Here is a 16,364-nt window from a genome sequence, read left to right on the forward strand (position 1 = left end):
ATACATATTTCAATTTTTGTGATTCGAAACTGATTAGAAGTTCGTGGATTTCGGATTAACAAACTGATTAAATGAAATGAAAAAGAGACAAAATCGCGTAGAGACATGAACACTGGTGCTGACACAAGGGCAGCAAGACAATTGCTCGAACAATATGACCGGGTTACCTAATAATTTGAAACTGCCGACTGAGACTGAAATAACATGGCATTACCGATGCCTCTCTGGAGATGATTGAGTTCTCATAATAGAAGATATCTCCCAGTGGCTAGCTCCCTTGCCGCTCAGCCCCAGCGTTAATTATAATTTTATTTTATCATCAGCCTCTTCCTTATTCTCTTATTTAATTCTTAAGTGCGAGACAGCGGAGGAAGTCTTGCGAATTTCTTTGCTTCTGCGCCTTCCTTCCTTAGAAACCACGATAATTAAAAAAAATCATTTTTCAGATGATTTAATAGATAATTTCTATCGACATCCCCCAATATTCATAGAATATCTTCGAATATTTCTATTAACACACGCTAAACATAACAATACAATTTTTTCCAATCCGTTATATCAATTACAGCAGCTCAGTCATACCTACAGTTTTATTTTATTTTTCACGTACTACTGGTCCTAGCTAATTGGTAACCAATCAATTTGTCATTGCAGGATCGCGCGAGAAATGGTTCAGAGAGATTTACGTCCACTACAACGCTGACAGTCAACATAAGGGACGATGACGATCAGGATCCATCGTTTATCTACACTGGGTGTATGTTGCTGGATGGGGCGTGTATCAACACTGAGTATTCTGCCTCTGTGAGCTCAATTTACTACCCATGCAATTTTCCATTAATTTTCTCTCCAATATTTTATAAATGCAAATTCTTCCACTACTGTTTGAATAGATTTTACCAGCGGTCTTTGATTTTACGTTTATCAATTGATTTACCGGCGAAGTTTCAAGTAATGGTCGTGGACAGTTGAAAATTATTTCTCACTCATTTCTAATTTGTGGAGAGATACTTTGAATGAATAATAGAGAGGTAGACTTTAGTGAAAAATGATCCCAGTTGTGGAGTAGTTTGAACAAGATGAGTTGTTGAATTGTTTTCGTTAATTTACTTTCTACCTGTAAAAATTCCTCAATATACATGGGGGATACTGATCATTATTTTTTTTGTATTAATGTGCTTTCCAAGGTTTTTTAATTAAAAATTATACAATATTATATACTCGCTGCCAAGCTTCAATTTTCTTTGGCTAATTTTCATATTTATAAGTAGTTTTACTCGTTAACTTGGAAGTAATGCTCATGTACTGTTAATGATTGCTACAAATCGATAAGAAATTAGTACATGAAAGCCAGGAGATCAGCAGCAACGTCCCTTAATTTGTGTGAAAATCATTTGTAGAAAAAATTGAATGGACACGTTGAAAAATTCGCCGATATGCTAAATTAGTTTAGTTTCCACTCAAGCGTACTAAACATGGCCACTTACCTCTAGCCTAATGCAAGATACGTGTATTTACAATCTGACTCACCTGATCTCGTTAATCAGGTATCCAGTGGTGTCCTGTCCGGAATACTCAACATATCACCGGAGAAAATTCAGGCCATCGATATGGACAGTATCAACGCACCAATTCAATACTCATTTTTGAGTGGGAAGCCCGAAAATTATCATGATTTCTTTGAGATCAATCCAACCACCGGAGCCGTGAAGCAAATACGGGCTGTTGATACAACTGTTACCAAGAAATTTGATATCATCATCAAGGTAAATGCACTTTCACAGTTTAACCAGTGAATTTCGATTGAGTTGAGATGGGCGCTGAAATACATGGAGGCTTCATTCACTTCGATACACACAATAATTAAGTTTCTCCTCTCACGAAAGGCTGTCGAAGTGTCGGAAGCAAAACGCTCTACTACGGCGAAACTTACGATTACTGTTAAACCGGTAGACAGCAATCCACCGGTTATTAGTGCATCCGCGGTCGAGGGATTTGTTGATGAGAATGCACCTATTGGAACTAAAGTCATTGACAAGAGTGGAGCTCCGATCAAACTCACTATTTCTGATGCTGATTTGGTGAGTAAATTTCTGTTGCTCATGGATCAACTTAAATAAATCAATAAAACAAGCTGTTTCGCGTGTACAGGGAGCAGAGGATCCGAAACCAAATTACACATTCGAATTGACAACAAATTTCTTTTCAATCGATCAAACCGGAACTCTAGTAGTAAACGAGGAGAATCTCGATCGTGATCCACCGAGTCCCGGACGTTTTCGATTTCAAGTTGTAGCGAGAGAGAAAACTGGTGTGGCGGCATCCACTCCACTGTCATTTGTTGTAACACTTAATGATGTCAATGACAATGCACCTCAACTACCAATGATACCACCGATTACGATCCAAGCGGGAGAAGAAACCAGACGGGAAGTCATTAAGGTAGGCCACTCACCGTTTTGGCTTAATCGTCCTTTTCCCTTTTTATGAATTATCGCACATCCTTTCTTCCGATGATGTACGGCTCATTGTGCAGCATCTGGTGAGGGAAATTGCATGGATTAAGAGAATTCATTTTTTCGCATTTTCAATTCAATCTATTCTGGTATTAATCATCCTCCTCGTGGACTCTATCCCACGTGGAGAATCAATTTGATCGCGTTCGATGATAGAGGAGCATTGTGGAACGTAATTGAAGAGATTAAAGTAGACGATAAAATATTGATGAATCAGTTGTGTGCGGATTCAGTTCTTCGTGGGCAGATTAGAGATGGAATGAGAGAAGATGAGAGCTAGCAATTTTTTTCTAAATTTTTTCGTTGAAATAAGGCTCAAAATTGCGAAAATTAAAAGAGTGCTTGCGCTCTTATTTTGGCACCAAGTTTTATATGAAATTCATGCACAAAATTTCATGACTAGTGGTTTATTAAAAATTTGTGAAATACTATTAGCTGTCCTCAAGAAAAAACGTTTGCCATTAATTCAAAACGCTTGTTGTTAAATATTGAAATTCAATTTCCAACCGTTATAGGTTGAAGCAACCGACAATGACGAGGGTGAAAATGCTGAGATCACCTACAGCATTTACCACGTATCCAATAATGGCCTTCATAAATTTAAAATTGATCCAAAGACCGGTGTTATCGAGACTGTGCGCAAATTGAACGCCGGTGAACAGTACAGTATTACTGTTCAAGCCACTGACAAGGGTGGCAGATATTCACAGACCATTGTTGAAGTCAATGTGATACCCGGGCCAAACACAAGAAGCCCTGTTTTCCAGCAACCTGTTTACGAAGTGCAAGTCAGCGAAGGAGCTTCCATCAACTCTACCGTTGCCACAATCACGGTGTGTAAATTTTTCCCTTTACTTTTGCATCATTTTTTGTCAATAATCTAGGGGAATATCACCAGTTGATTGCTGAATAAAAAAGTCAATCCATTAAAGTAATTGTGGTTTATGAAACACTTCTTTAAAAAGGATACATAGTTTTTTCGCTCCAGCGCATCGTGTTTTTATCCGAATGCATTAATGGTAATATTTAATTAATTTTTCATTGGTTTCTCGATTCAGCGAGTTATGGAAATATATGTCGAAAGAGTGAGTGGAAATTGTTATTCTTAGATTCTCTCTGAATAAACTTTTATTGCAACTGATGGAAATTTGAAAATGCATCTTGAATAAGAGTCAGATATTATGTTGAATCATTTCGGAATATTCAATGGATATGAATTAATTGCTGGAGAGTAAATATTACCTCGGAACATTCCAAGGTAACTGTTCTCTTCAGTAAACTTTAAAGACTGGAATTTTATGAATAACAATTGAGAGATGAATCTGCACTGAAATGGTGAAACGTGCTAATCTCGAAGATCACCTGACATTTCTTGACATTTTCCGTTTTACCCAAGTGTGAAGAAAATCACGTCCATGTATTTTCTTGTAATCCACATTTCTTCAGGGTTCGTCACAACAATTTTCGAGTTCAACTTTGCTTTTGTTATAATGATGCGTTAGTGGAATACTGGTCTAACCGTTGTACTCAGCTGAACGTGAAAACAATTTTATGAATAATAATTTTGTTGAAGTTGTATTTCTCTGAAAAAAACATACCTCCTGCTACTTTGCTACAGATCTTCTGATAATCCTTCATTTCCATAGGCGGTGGACCCTGAAAATGATCCTGTATCATATTCCATAGTTTCGGGCAATGACTTGAGGCAGTTTGCGATCGGTGACAAGTCAGGCGTTATTACCGTTATAAGGAAGTTGGACAGGGAAGACTTGACGCGCTATCAGCTGGTAAGTGGCAGTCGAACAGCGTCGAGCGTAAAAAAAATCCCTCCTACCAACCTATTCATTATTCATTCCCCTCTTCATCGACATTAAAACCAACGTTGAAACGTGAATATCAAATATTTTTTCTCATCATCAACCACGAGAGTCTCATGTAACACTCTATTCTTCCTGGTTTACCAGCTGATAAAGGCAGAGGACAGCGGTGGACTATCCAGCACAGCAACAGTAAACATCAGGGTCACTGATATTAATGACAAGAATCCCGAGTTTGTAGGTTTGCCTTATGAATTTGAGGTGAAAGAAGGTGAAGCCAGAAAACTCATTGGCCACGTACATGCTGAGGATGCAGATGAGGGGATCAACTCTGAGGTCACGTACTTTGCACCTGATGACATACCATTCACCGTGGATCCGGAGACTGGCGATGTTCTTACTAAAATTGCACTCGACTATGAGCAAAATCACGTGAGTTCACAAATCGTAAACTTTATCGTTTATAGCAACCCCTTTCGTAATAGGGCTTATTTTTTTCCACTCTCTGGGGGTAATGGAACTTGGTAATAAGTCGAGATTTATTGTTCACTCATCCAGGAATATAAATTTGTTGTGACTGCTCGAGATGGTGCCCCAGATCATCGTTTAGCAACAGCAACAGTTACAGTGAAAGTTATCGATGTTGAAGATGAGGTACCAGTGTTTCATCAGAGCAGTTATGAAGCACGGGTCAAGGAGAATGTACCTGATTACATGGTCATTCAAGTTGTGGTATGTATCGCAATTTTATAAAATTATTCTTGAAAGTCTGTCATAAAATGTGAAATATAACTTCCCTTCCCTTTACCTTCTGCCCTCAATATGTCCGCTATTCTTCTCCCAATGGGAATTTCCTCCAGAAATCTCCAGTCACCTCAAATTATCTCATCAATTACTTATTGATTGTTCACAGGCCGACGACCCCGATACGAAGAAGAAGATTACATACATCATTAAAGAAGGAGATACCGACCTCTTTAGTATCGATCCAAAAACCGGGGTCATCAGAACAAATCGAGGATTGGATTACGAGAGAGACAGCCAACACATTCTCATCATTGGTACCTTGGAGAACACTAGCGATCTGCCAGGCTCCACCACCCGTGTGGTCATTAATGTTCAGGTATTTCAGAAGTTAGATTACATGAGTGTAATGCTTGAATCCTCATGACGTACGGCAATCATGGACGAACTCGAGTAACGTGTAATCTGGAAATTTTTTAAAGGATGCCAATGATATTCCGCCGGTATTCACTACGGTTCCACGTCCAATCACACTGGACGACGATGTCCCGATAGGCACTACCGTGATCAATCTTAATGCTCTCGACTCTGATGGCACAGCTCCTGGTAATCAGGTAAAGGAATTATTACGGTTTAATTTGCTGATGATCGGTTTATGATTAACACGGAATGGACAATAATTTCATTGATACTAATTTTAAGACGTCTGCAAAAACAGGTGAAGTTACACTGAAAATAAATGTTAACATTTCACCCATGTTTTGCGAGCATCTTTCAGATGAGTCAGAAAAAAATTTGGAATTTTAAAGACAATTTTTCCTATAGCCCCCCAATTAATTTTGCAAATAACCCATTAAAGGTACGATATGAAATAATTGGACGTGGAATAGCCCAGAAGTACTTCGTAATCGATCCCGACACTGGAATTCTAACAGTACGTGATGATTTACGGAAAGAAACTGATACTGAATATCAGGTAAATGACAGAGCAAAATGGGACAATTCATGCGTATGCATTTCACACTGATTAAATTGATCTTTTGTCCAAGGTGGACGTACGGGCGTACGACCTCGGCGAACCTCAACTGTCGTCAGTAACTACAGTGCCAATTTACGTGCGTCATGTGGCAACGGTAGCACCAGAAGTTGGCCTAGGCTTTGCCGAGGACTCTTACAATGTTGATGTACCTGAGGATGCACTGGATAATACACTTATAAAAATACTAACGGTTATAAACAGTCATACACACGACTCCACACCTCTGACGTGCGAAATATATAGTGGTAATGAAGAGGGATTGTTCGAGGCCACCATCACGCCGGAGAGAAATTGTGCATTGAAGCTTAAGAAGGGTAAACTCGATCATGAGACTACTGAGAGCTATCAGATCAAGATTAAATTGGAGTCGTTGTCTGGTCTATTGAATTCCCACAGAAATACCACAATGGTTAGTATGCCTTGCTTGAAACCTTCCGAGTGATTAGTGACATTAATTAGCGAAATTATGTTTACGTCTGGTGGGGTATATTTTAAGAATTTTTTTAACTTGGAAAAATTAGGGATACTAGTGCCCATAAATTACCTTTAACTTTTCCAATCTTGACGAAATCTATTTTCTCTTTTTTCGCTTTAGGTAAAAATTCAAGTTCTAGACGTGAACGACAACAAGCCAGAGTTTATATTCCCAGAAGACCCTCTGAATCTCCGCAATGGCCACTACTTTGCAGCAATACCGAGGGCTGCGCCATTTTCCTCAACAGTTTTGCAAGTTAAAGCCCATGATAAGGACAATGGAAAGTTCGGAAAGTTGGAGTACAAAATACCGCAGGACGGTGCCACTCAATACCTGATGATAGACACATCCTCGGGTTTCATAAAGACAGCTGCAGCATTGGACAACGTTAGTGAGGACGAACTGCCTTTCAAGTTTAATGTACGAGTACGAGATCATCCCAGCAGTACGAAATTCCACAGCGCCGAGGCCCGTGTCATTGTGAATATCATAGACGAGGAGGATTTACTCGTTTTAGTCATCCAAGATGCTCCTTCTGACGCCGTGCAGAAAGAAGCTTCCAAGGTTGTGAGGATTTTAGAAGAGAAATCAGGACTGATTATCGGCATCGACAAAATTGCTATGAGAAAAACTGTTACGAAGAATGGCACTGTTGAAGGCCATCCACTAGACACAGATGTGTGGTTTTACGCTGTCGATCCAAAGACTGAAACTATTCTCGACAGGAATAGCTCACAATTACAAAGGTTTGTGAATTTTATTAGACAGTGGACAGGATATATTTATTGGTAATAGGCCATTTGTTTCATTTATTGGTACTTGATAGAAATTTCAATTGAAGAATTCAAAAGTCACGTGGACAGTTACGTGGTCTATCAATGCTCCACACAGGAGACTCCCTCCCTCCAGATAATATTTCTGGAAAAAAAATCCCCGATTTTATTTTTCATCGCTAGAAGCGCGTTTTACTTATTCGTTTATGTAAGAGACCTTGGACGATGACAAGCCTGATGCGGTTAATTGAACGTTTTTATCGGTTTCAGTCTAGTTGAAAACATCTGACAGGCCGAAAGCTTCATTAATTTCGGGGTAAATAGCGATAAAAATAGTGCATGAAACTGATTTGTTACGAGTATCGATTGCAAGTAGTTGCAGCCCATTGACAAACGCTCGTTACGCAATTTTCACTCGTGTCTTTACATTTGTTTTTCTATAAATTTCCACAATGGCTTTCTAGAATGATGCTGGACAAGACCATCACTTCGTCGATATTTTTCGATGTTTCTGCGGCCCTCGGTGCAAATGCAATCGAGATACATGCACCGGTAACGGCACCAGAGACTGTACGCACTCAGACGGCAGTTGCATTCAGTGGAGAGGTATTCCCATACGCTCTCATAATTATAGCCTGCGTTATCCTTGTACTAGGCATCGCTGGAATAATCTACATCTGCGTGTCGTGGTCTAGGTAAGTTTTCCATTGAATCTCCGTCCATTTGTTTAATTGAAACTCGATCCCAATTTAATTATGAACATCGCCATGATTATAATGGGCACCACTCTCATTAAGTCTCGAGTTTAATAGCTTCCGAAGTTAAGTTGATTGCTTCTTTTCTCTTTTTCCTTTCCACTGTTAATGAACTTTTATGACTAAATTCGATCAATCATTTATTTGTGAATTATAAGTAATTATTATTACAACATGAATCCATGCACTTCCAAGGGACAGAAAAAATATCTTAGAGGTTAATTTTTCCCAGCTCCTATAAACGCTTCTTCTTCCATTACCTAATTGGAAATCAATCCCAATTTCATTATGAATATTGCGATGATGATAATGGAAGCTATTTGCATCAAGTGCAAGATTTAATAGCTTTTGAAGTTCTCTTCCACTCCTAATGAACTTTCGTAGTAAAAATTAATGAATCTTGTATTTGTTTTATTATTATTCTTCCTGTTCAAGTAAAAAATTATCTTCATTAAGAATAAGAATAAAAGAGGGAATAATCCCATGTTTGTGATAATGACCATTGATATTATTTTCATAAAATCGGAAATTTGGCAGAGAAATAATTTTATAATACTGATTTTGATGTAAATCTCCCTTTCTGAATAGGTACAAAGCGTATAAGGACCGAATGCAACGAATGTACGTAGTACCTCGTTATGATCCAGTATTCGTAGAAACAGATCTCAAAGAATACGAGACGCAAGTACTCAGGATGAGTGTGCCAAACGACGATAACGATAGTTATAACGATTTGCAAATTGATTTCAGTAATAAAAATCATGCATTCAGTCTCGATAACGTCAGCTATATCACCAAAGATCACAGTGGAAGCACAGGTCAGTCTACTTTCTCAACGCTGGTTTTAATCCTCAAATCTCTGAAATTTTCCAACAACTTTGCAATTAAAAATTTCCAGGCCAACAGAGTCCCGTTAGTTCTGAAGCAGCGACTACTGTTCGTGCTTCCAGCATCACCGGTAATCATCCAGATGCTGGAGTTCATTCATTAAAACGTTCAACAATGGGACGTAAAAATGTGGGAAACACAAACACAATAAATACCATTGATACACCTGTTCTGAATCCACTGTTTAATCACAACGATCTATTGAGTAATCCGAGCCCATCAAATGACAATGTGACATTCAGAGAACGAAAGGACTATTCGCATCTTGGATTCTCTTATTTAACAGATCAGAGCCCAGTGGAGACAACAACCGAGTTATAATTCTTCTCTCTTCATTATTCTCATCTATTCTAAATAGTGCGGGGAATGGTTGGTGTTTCAGTGGGGCGAACCAAAGGGTTTGGTTTCCTCACGAATTTATGAAGAATTATGCAGAACATCAAATACTCTATTTTTTTAAATATCCTAGTGCATGAACACTTATTTGTGTGTGAGCTGACACACGATTTTGATGTGCCAAGTCAGCTGCCGTCCGATAGGTTTAAGTGATTAGTTTATTAACGTGTGAACATAATTAATGCATAATTGAGGGATGATTACGTGTGTGAGTGACAATTGTATGTGCTTGTATTTGGAGAAGTGATGAAATAGGATAAATTGTATTTGATGCAGTCTTTGAAGAATTTTTTTCATTTGGAAAAAAATTTTCTAAACATTTTTCTAGTAAACCCTGGTATGATTTACAATGAAATGTTGGAAATTTACTTGTTGAGCGATATCTCTTTCCTCAGAATGTCGTTTTATTCTGTATTATATTTTTCATTATTTATAACTGATTGAGGTTTGCTCATGTTGATTTATTCAGGTAATTGGCAGTGATGTACTTAATTGCGAATTCAATCTCGCATTCGAGTTGTAGAACGTCATAAATCGAATGAAATATATTTAATCAGCCGTTACAGATGAAAATTAATCGGATAAGTGGAGAATATACCGATTGTGTTGTTTAAAAGAGACTTTCTCCTCACGTTTTGACGCATTACTTTAATTTTGTGTAGTCAGAGCCTTTGTCCTATTATCCATTGACTTACGACAGTTTATTTTTTACTTGAATGCAATCGACTAGAAAAAGTGCCGATTTTTCCTTAAAAAAAAAAATTTGTAATTTTCTACATGAATATTCAAGTGATTGTAGTTCCAATGAATTAACTATTTTCTTCGGGGTATCAGAGTACTGCCAGCGAATCAGAAGAAGCTACAGTCAATCGAAATTGCAGCATTTCCGTAATATTTACCACCGGGAAATTTCCGTTTGCGCTGGGCTTCAGGTGATAAGTTAATTATACCCCAATCCCTCTAACATTCGATTGGGTGTAGAAGATCGTGGGACAAAATGAAATTTTTTATTATAAACGGAGTTATTGAATTTTTGGTTCGATAAACAACCTTTCATTTTGTCCTACATTTGTCTACGGAATTTGAATAAACTCGTGATGCTTATTTTGATATGATAATTATATAATTACAACGATTAATGGTTGAATAATGTTTAAGTGGAGAGAAATGTGAAATAAAATTGTATAAAATTTGTTAATTAATTATTTAGTGCCTCATTCATTATCCTTTTCCATCGAGACAACTGCTCATTTAAAATATTTTCCTCACTCATAAAAATTTAATTTTCCCTTTTGAAATTATGAAGTTTATGGACTCGTTAAGCGGTTTCAAAATATAATTTGATAAAAAGGATATACTGAACTATTGATAACCACGAAACTCAGAACTTACGTAAAATTCCTGACAAAAACACCAGTCTCGCAAACCGTTCTTATCACTAATACTCATCTTCCCAATTCCTCCATTGACCCTGAATTTTAATGTTCAAAATATACCACGCGTTTTCTATTCTTGAAGACAAGAATTTGCAATATATTTCACCCCTTATTTTGGATTTAATGGAAATACCAAAGAGAGAATTTTTATAATCGCGATGATTAATTTGCCTATTTAATATTTAATGTTTTGATAAAATGTTAAATCGAAGCGCGATATAGTTGATACTCTTGCCTTTAAAAATGAAAAAAAAATGTCGAGTATTTCAAGCGTTAAAATTCTGGGTCAATAGGGGAATTGAGGGAGTGAGTTTAAATAACAAGAATGGATTTTATGCTAGCAATGTGCTTTTTCTTTCTGGATGAATTTCTCGTCGAGATTGACCTCGAGGCGTTATCTTGAACTTTAATGTCTGAGACTGGAATATCCCACGCAGTTGTCATATCTAATAACAAAAATCTTCTATATCTCCAACCCTTTTACTGACTGGAATCGAGATATCAAGTAAAATCAGATGGCGAATACGTGTCAAAGTGGAAAGGGGCGAATGCTGTTGAGGGGGTCAGGGCGACCGCGCAGCTTCCACGCAGACGCGTCTGGACCGCTGTGACGCAATCGCATAATGTTGAGGGACCTAGGGAGGATAGAGTCGACGGTGGGAAGAAGCCTCACGGGTGGTGATCACCCCGGGCAGATGATATCCGTACGCGCTTGCCAACACTCACTCGTGATTCTCATTTCTTTCTTCGCGGAACCCCCGAGGGTTCGCATCCACCGGTAAATCGTTGGAATATGTGAACATTTACACTCTAGGGTTCTTCAATTCATTTTATTAATTTGTGTCTCTCCAAAGAATTTAAGCTTATCGCGAGTGAATCGCTAGTCGATTTGAATAGCCACCTGTGAACAATGTTTTGAAGTCGTAAATCAGAGTAAGAGTGGCTACTGATTTTTTTTTAACTGTATTCTTTTCATTGTGGGTGGAGATTAATTTAGAAAATTGTATGCCTGGACGATGATTGTTATCTTTAAAGGGTTGATATAAAATGATGTTTAATTTTTTGTTGTAACAGGTCGTGATTGAAAATTCATTGAAGAATTAAAGATTTTTACAGAAGTACTTGATTACTAAAACAAACAATTCAGTGAAGTGTAAGACTGACAAAAAAAAATATTGCAATTCTAATAAATATTGATTTATCTCTACAACAAGTGCTTTCAATGTAAAATATCGAAAGTAGTATCAATGGTCACTAAAGTTTCACTAGACGGTCGTAGTGCCATACTACTTGTTTCCCCTCTACTACGTTTTACTACTTAAATTCCATGTGCATTGAAATAAGTTCCCTACGTCCTTATACTATAACCGTCTCATAAGTTTTAGAATCCTTTTACAGACCACTAGAATCTGCCGTTTCACGTGATGTGCACCGAGATGAATGAGTACTGCATTATGAGTACATTTAGACTCAGTTTCTGTTTTTCATTGCAATTAACATTGGAGGCGTATTCCACCAGAAATTGTGCCACTACAGTTCCTGCGGGTACTTGCTGCCTCTCAATTAGATGAATTTTCGTCTCGCGTTTATATCCGGAAATGACGGTTAATGTGGGAAGCGAAACGAGTTGCCACGGGCTGACTACGTTTCAAATATTCTTGGAAAATATCCGCGATTAGTAAAAAGTTGAAATAAATAATACGTGTTTGGAAGTTTTTGTTTTAATTAAATGCAAATTATGGAATTTTTTTGTGGTATCGGTACTAAGGGACTCGAAATTATTTACAGATCAATGAGAACTACATGACATTGATGACAAACCGATATGAAGTACCTAAAGATTTCGCTCTTTCTATTCAACCTCTTAATATGGGTAATGAACTAAAATCAAAGATTTTGCTGTTTTATTATTATCGACTAATTGACTAATCACTGAATTCATCGAGTAATTGTGGTACGTCGATAGTTGGCTGGGTTTATGGTGGTAGTTATTGGCGTATGGCTGTTGCTCGAGCCTAGCAATGGACACCTGCTGAATCTATTCGTGCGGAGTACATCGCCTCACTACACCGTTCATATAGTTGCTTATAGCCTACTTGGATTGGGATTCATTGTTCTCACAGTCGGATTTGTCGGATGTCGGGCCTCATTGTATGGAAGCCAGTGCATAATAACTGTGGTGAGTAATTGAATGTCAATTTGGGGATCACCGGAACAATAGAAATATGAAATATGAATTTTTGGACAGCTTGAGATATTTCTAAAAAAATGACGATCACGTAGATTTATTAAAATTACGTTTTACGAAGAATAATTTTCAAAAATAACCAACTGTTAATGATTATATCATTTGATTTCCATAGTATATAGCTGCTCTGGTGGTGCTCATAATAACAGAATTAGCGACCGCCGCAGTCGGAGGTTTTTTAGCGTATCGAGGCATATCCGGATTAGAGAAGAGATTAGTCGAGAGACTTGGGGATCACTATGGGCATGATCCCTCCAGTGACATTGCATTCACGCAGAGTCTCGATTATTCACAATATAAGGTAATTTATTGGTAGGACGCCTAGTCCAAATATTAATAAATTATCTGAAGACAATATTCACTTCAATTACTTCATAATGTTTTCAAAATACTTTCTAAGTCACTGTGAAATATCCTCTCATGCTTGACTGCGAAAATAATCAAAGTTTGTGGACATCCTTCAATGAAATTTATTCAGGAATTTATCGATGTCTCCTATCTCACCAGAATGTCCTTTATTGCAGTTCAATTGCTGCGGTATTCATGGGGATAGTGATTATAATGGTACTGCCTGGTGGCGAGACTACAGGGTGACAGGACTGAATAGAAGAGTGCCTCTCACTTGTTGTGTACTTAAGAATCACGAAGTAAAGCATTGCTGCTGGTCTTAGAAATTTAAAGTGCCCTAGAAAAGTAGTAAAAACTTAAATATAGAATGATTCTTTTTTTACTTTATAAAACTACGGAGGTGAATTAATTTATTTTATTTTTCCCATTAAAGGAAAATTTCATTTTTGTAAATTAATTTCTACTTTCACTTGTTCTTTTCAGTTCCTCTCAGGGTTTTCAGTTTTTTCTTTCATAGTTAAGTACTGCCATAATATTGCTCGATCTATGATATCGCAAAAATAAAGTCGACTTCTTCTTCGGCTTGAAACATTTTTCATGTAAATTTCACGGAAAAACTTTTGTAGGTAAAAAACGCTGGAAGTCCTATGAGTGTAGTTTCCCGGGTCTTTCACAAGGATGTGAGTAGATTTCATGATTAAAAAGAGCGACCGCTCAAGATTATAAATTCTTTTATCTGAATGTTATCGTGTTTGGTGGGCGGTAGAATGAAAAACCGTGGGTTGTGCCACAGCCCAAGGATGAGGCGGCCTGTCAATCTGACGATCCCGGGGCGCAATTGGGATATCGCCATAAAGAGGTGAGTTTTTTTTATCTCTCACGGAAGAAATGCCATTATTTGACCGGCGATTATTGTCCGGGGAATGCAAGAAAATATGAAGTGTAATTGTGATATATAATGATCACTCAACTATGACGACGCCTATTGATTTTTCAATTTTTTTTTTCTAGGGAAGAGGTGAATTATCCATATCTTTTCTTATTCTAATTAAGAAATCATTCCAGTAATAGTATCATTAGTATTACTCATAAAATCAATAGAGAATAATAACACAAACATCGGAATATTACCATAGGCAAACACTGCTAATTAAAATTATTTCAACTTCTGCTTCGAGTATAATTTTTTTTATCCTCTAGGGGTGTATGCACAAAGTTGCCGCCTGGGTGCAATTTGAAAGCTTGAAGCTCGTTTTTACGGGGCTAATAATGGCAGCAATCCAGGTAAAATAAATCCCGAAATAAAAATCCAAAGTAAAATCTCTTAATTTGTGTTGCGTTGAATAACCTTTTTCGGAAAGAGACAATTCGGCTTCAATAATTTTAGTAGAAAAAATTCCAACAGAATAAGGTAAAGACAAAGACCAATCGAAATTTCTGTTTCATTTTCTATGATCTGAACAATTAAAAAAATTGGAAGTTTTGCCAAATGTTGAGTAATGTATGATTATTTTAGCGGAATAAACCATCTGGTTTTAATGAACCCATGAAGAACAAAATATCAACAAAGCTTCTTGGAAAGGATTTCAATGAAACCATCTCTATTATTCATTCAACAAATGAATTTTTTGCTAAAAGTTACCGCTTCATTTGTTATGAAATATTGTCTATTCACAGACTGTCGGTATCGTAGTATCAACCCTGATGTGCAAAACAATGAGAGACATACAAAATGATGGATAACAAAAGGAAGAGCCCATCTCCTTCACATAATGGTGGTGCACCTAGTTCTAATGGCCGTCCTGCAAAAGTATGATATGATGTCATAGTAGAAACTTCACGTTCTCGCCAACAATGTGATTTGCAATGGATAATGGAAACCAATTCGTATTGTAAAACGGTGAATAAGAAGCCGAAGAAATTTGTGTAGAACTTGTATCGAACTTTACCGAGGGAAAGAAAAATGTAAACGAAATGCCCAAAGCCGATGAATATTCCCACAAGAGCCAGCTGATCGTCAATTTCTCCAACGATAAGATGGAAATATCGTTAGGGTTTAACAAAATAATATAGTGTTGATTGTGTTCTGAACGAATGACTTTAGTTGACGATTTTTTTTTTCGACTACAAATTGACTCGAATGGAATTCATTTCAATAGTAGAAACAATTTAATTACTGACTTGAATTCCTACTGTTTCATGATTGATAATAATTATGATTGCCTGCGACATTTAACTATTTTTTGTATATATCATTGACTATTAGAAATGTTTAAATAATTCGGATGCCCTAGATTAACTCTGAAAATTAAGAAATAAATTCAAGGAAATACTGGAAGTTGTTGACAAATAATGTAGAAAAATATTAAATTACAAATCATAATTAATAATTCAATTCTGAATGATGTACCATTCCATGGGAGGTACTAACTCCTATTATTTATATATCTCATATGAAAAAATTCTGCAAATATATGGTTTTAGAAATTTTTCATAAATAATCAAAAATACTGTCGCGACGAGTGAATGAAATCCCATCGCAACTTCGCCACTCGACATGAAACCGTAATTACGAGGCACGAATAATGAAATAAATCGTTAATACTGAAAGTTTCAAGCCGTAAATGCTGACAAAGAAAAATAATAAACACGAAATATTTTTAATAAAATATTTATAATATTTATAATATAAATATTTTTTCGTTGCAACTAAAAACTAAAAAATAAATAAATTCATTGCGCATATATTTTTTTAAAGCATTTATTATGCTGAATTCTTTTAATGCATTTGATTTACCGTAGTGTATATGAATATTAGTGGGTATTCAATGTGTACAGAAAATTTAGAGTTCCCTAAGTATTAATTGGATCTCTGAGAGACAGAGGTTATATGTAACAATATAAACGCATGAGTAAAGATAAAAAAATA

General features: G+C 36.8%; 2 protein-coding genes across 14 annotated transcripts in view; both read left to right on the top strand.

The window, feature by feature from the left end:
• LOC135160889 (cadherin-99C) overlaps positions 1-10,605 on the top strand; it is a 75,597-nt gene extending 64,992 nt beyond the window's left edge. For all 9 annotated transcript variants that reach the window (XM_064117998.1, XM_064118008.1, XM_064118025.1 and 6 more), the window contains 16 exons: positions 655-804; positions 1,548-1,766; positions 1,887-2,081; positions 2,152-2,442; positions 3,032-3,349; positions 4,163-4,303; positions 4,481-4,765; positions 4,892-5,065; positions 5,247-5,456; positions 5,560-5,691; positions 5,937-6,053; positions 6,127-6,525; positions 6,712-7,337; positions 7,829-8,059; positions 8,708-8,937; positions 9,018-10,605. In XM_064117998.1, coding sequence (XP_063974068.1) covers positions 655-804; positions 1,548-1,766; positions 1,887-2,081; positions 2,152-2,442; positions 3,032-3,349; positions 4,163-4,303; positions 4,481-4,765; positions 4,892-5,065; positions 5,247-5,456; positions 5,560-5,691; positions 5,937-6,053; positions 6,127-6,525; positions 6,712-7,337; positions 7,829-8,059; positions 8,708-8,937; positions 9,018-9,328 — 4,029 coding nt within the window. In that variant the 3' untranslated portion in view covers positions 9,329-10,605. The remainder of the gene's footprint in view (positions 1-654; positions 805-1,547; positions 1,767-1,886; positions 2,082-2,151; positions 2,443-3,031; positions 3,350-4,162; positions 4,304-4,480; positions 4,766-4,891; positions 5,066-5,246; positions 5,457-5,559; positions 5,692-5,936; positions 6,054-6,126; positions 6,526-6,711; positions 7,338-7,828; positions 8,060-8,707; positions 8,938-9,017) is intronic.
• Positions 10,606-10,715: 110 nt separating this feature from the next.
• Positions 10,716-16,198, top strand: LOC135161079 (tetraspanin-11-like). 5 transcript variants are annotated; one of them, XM_064118349.1, is made up of 10 exons: positions 10,716-11,772; positions 12,628-12,712; positions 12,806-13,018; positions 13,203-13,388; positions 13,612-13,734; positions 13,919-13,951; positions 14,062-14,115; positions 14,202-14,294; positions 14,636-14,719; positions 15,113-16,198. In XM_064118349.1, exons 2-10 carry the CDS (start codon positions 12,665-12,667, stop codon positions 15,176-15,178), a joined length of 900 nt encoding a protein of 299 aa, XP_063974419.1. In that variant the 5' UTR covers positions 10,716-11,772; positions 12,628-12,664; the 3' UTR covers positions 15,179-16,198. The 5 variants fall into 5 exon arrangements, with proteins under 5 accessions (XP_063974419.1, XP_063974428.1, XP_063974454.1 ...); XM_064118358.1 differs by having other exon boundaries at positions 10,716-11,617; XM_064118375.1 differs by lacking the exon at positions 10,716-11,772 and adding an exon at positions 11,802-11,992.
• Positions 16,199-16,364: the final 166 nt, after the last annotated feature.

This window comes from Diachasmimorpha longicaudata, chromosome 1 (assembly GCF_034640455.1).
Source record: "Diachasmimorpha longicaudata isolate KC_UGA_2023 chromosome 1, iyDiaLong2, whole genome shotgun sequence".
In the NCBI taxonomy this organism is placed as follows: Eukaryota; Metazoa; Arthropoda; class Insecta; order Hymenoptera; family Braconidae; genus Diachasmimorpha; species Diachasmimorpha longicaudata.

Bases quoted from the DNA above. Each gene is read 5' to 3' on its own strand.
- LOC135161079 (XM_064118349.1), top strand. From the start codon at position 12,665: ATGAAGTACCTAAAGATTTCGCTCTTTCTATTCAACCTCTTAATATGG. The intron at 14,116-14,201 runs GTGAGTAGATTT...GGTGGGCGGTAG, and splicing joins CCCGGGTCTTTCACAAGGAT to AATGAAAAACCGTGGGTTGT. The intron at 14,720-15,112 runs GTAAAATAAATC...GTCTATTCACAG, and splicing joins TAATAATGGCAGCAATCCAG to ACTGTCGGTATCGTAGTATC.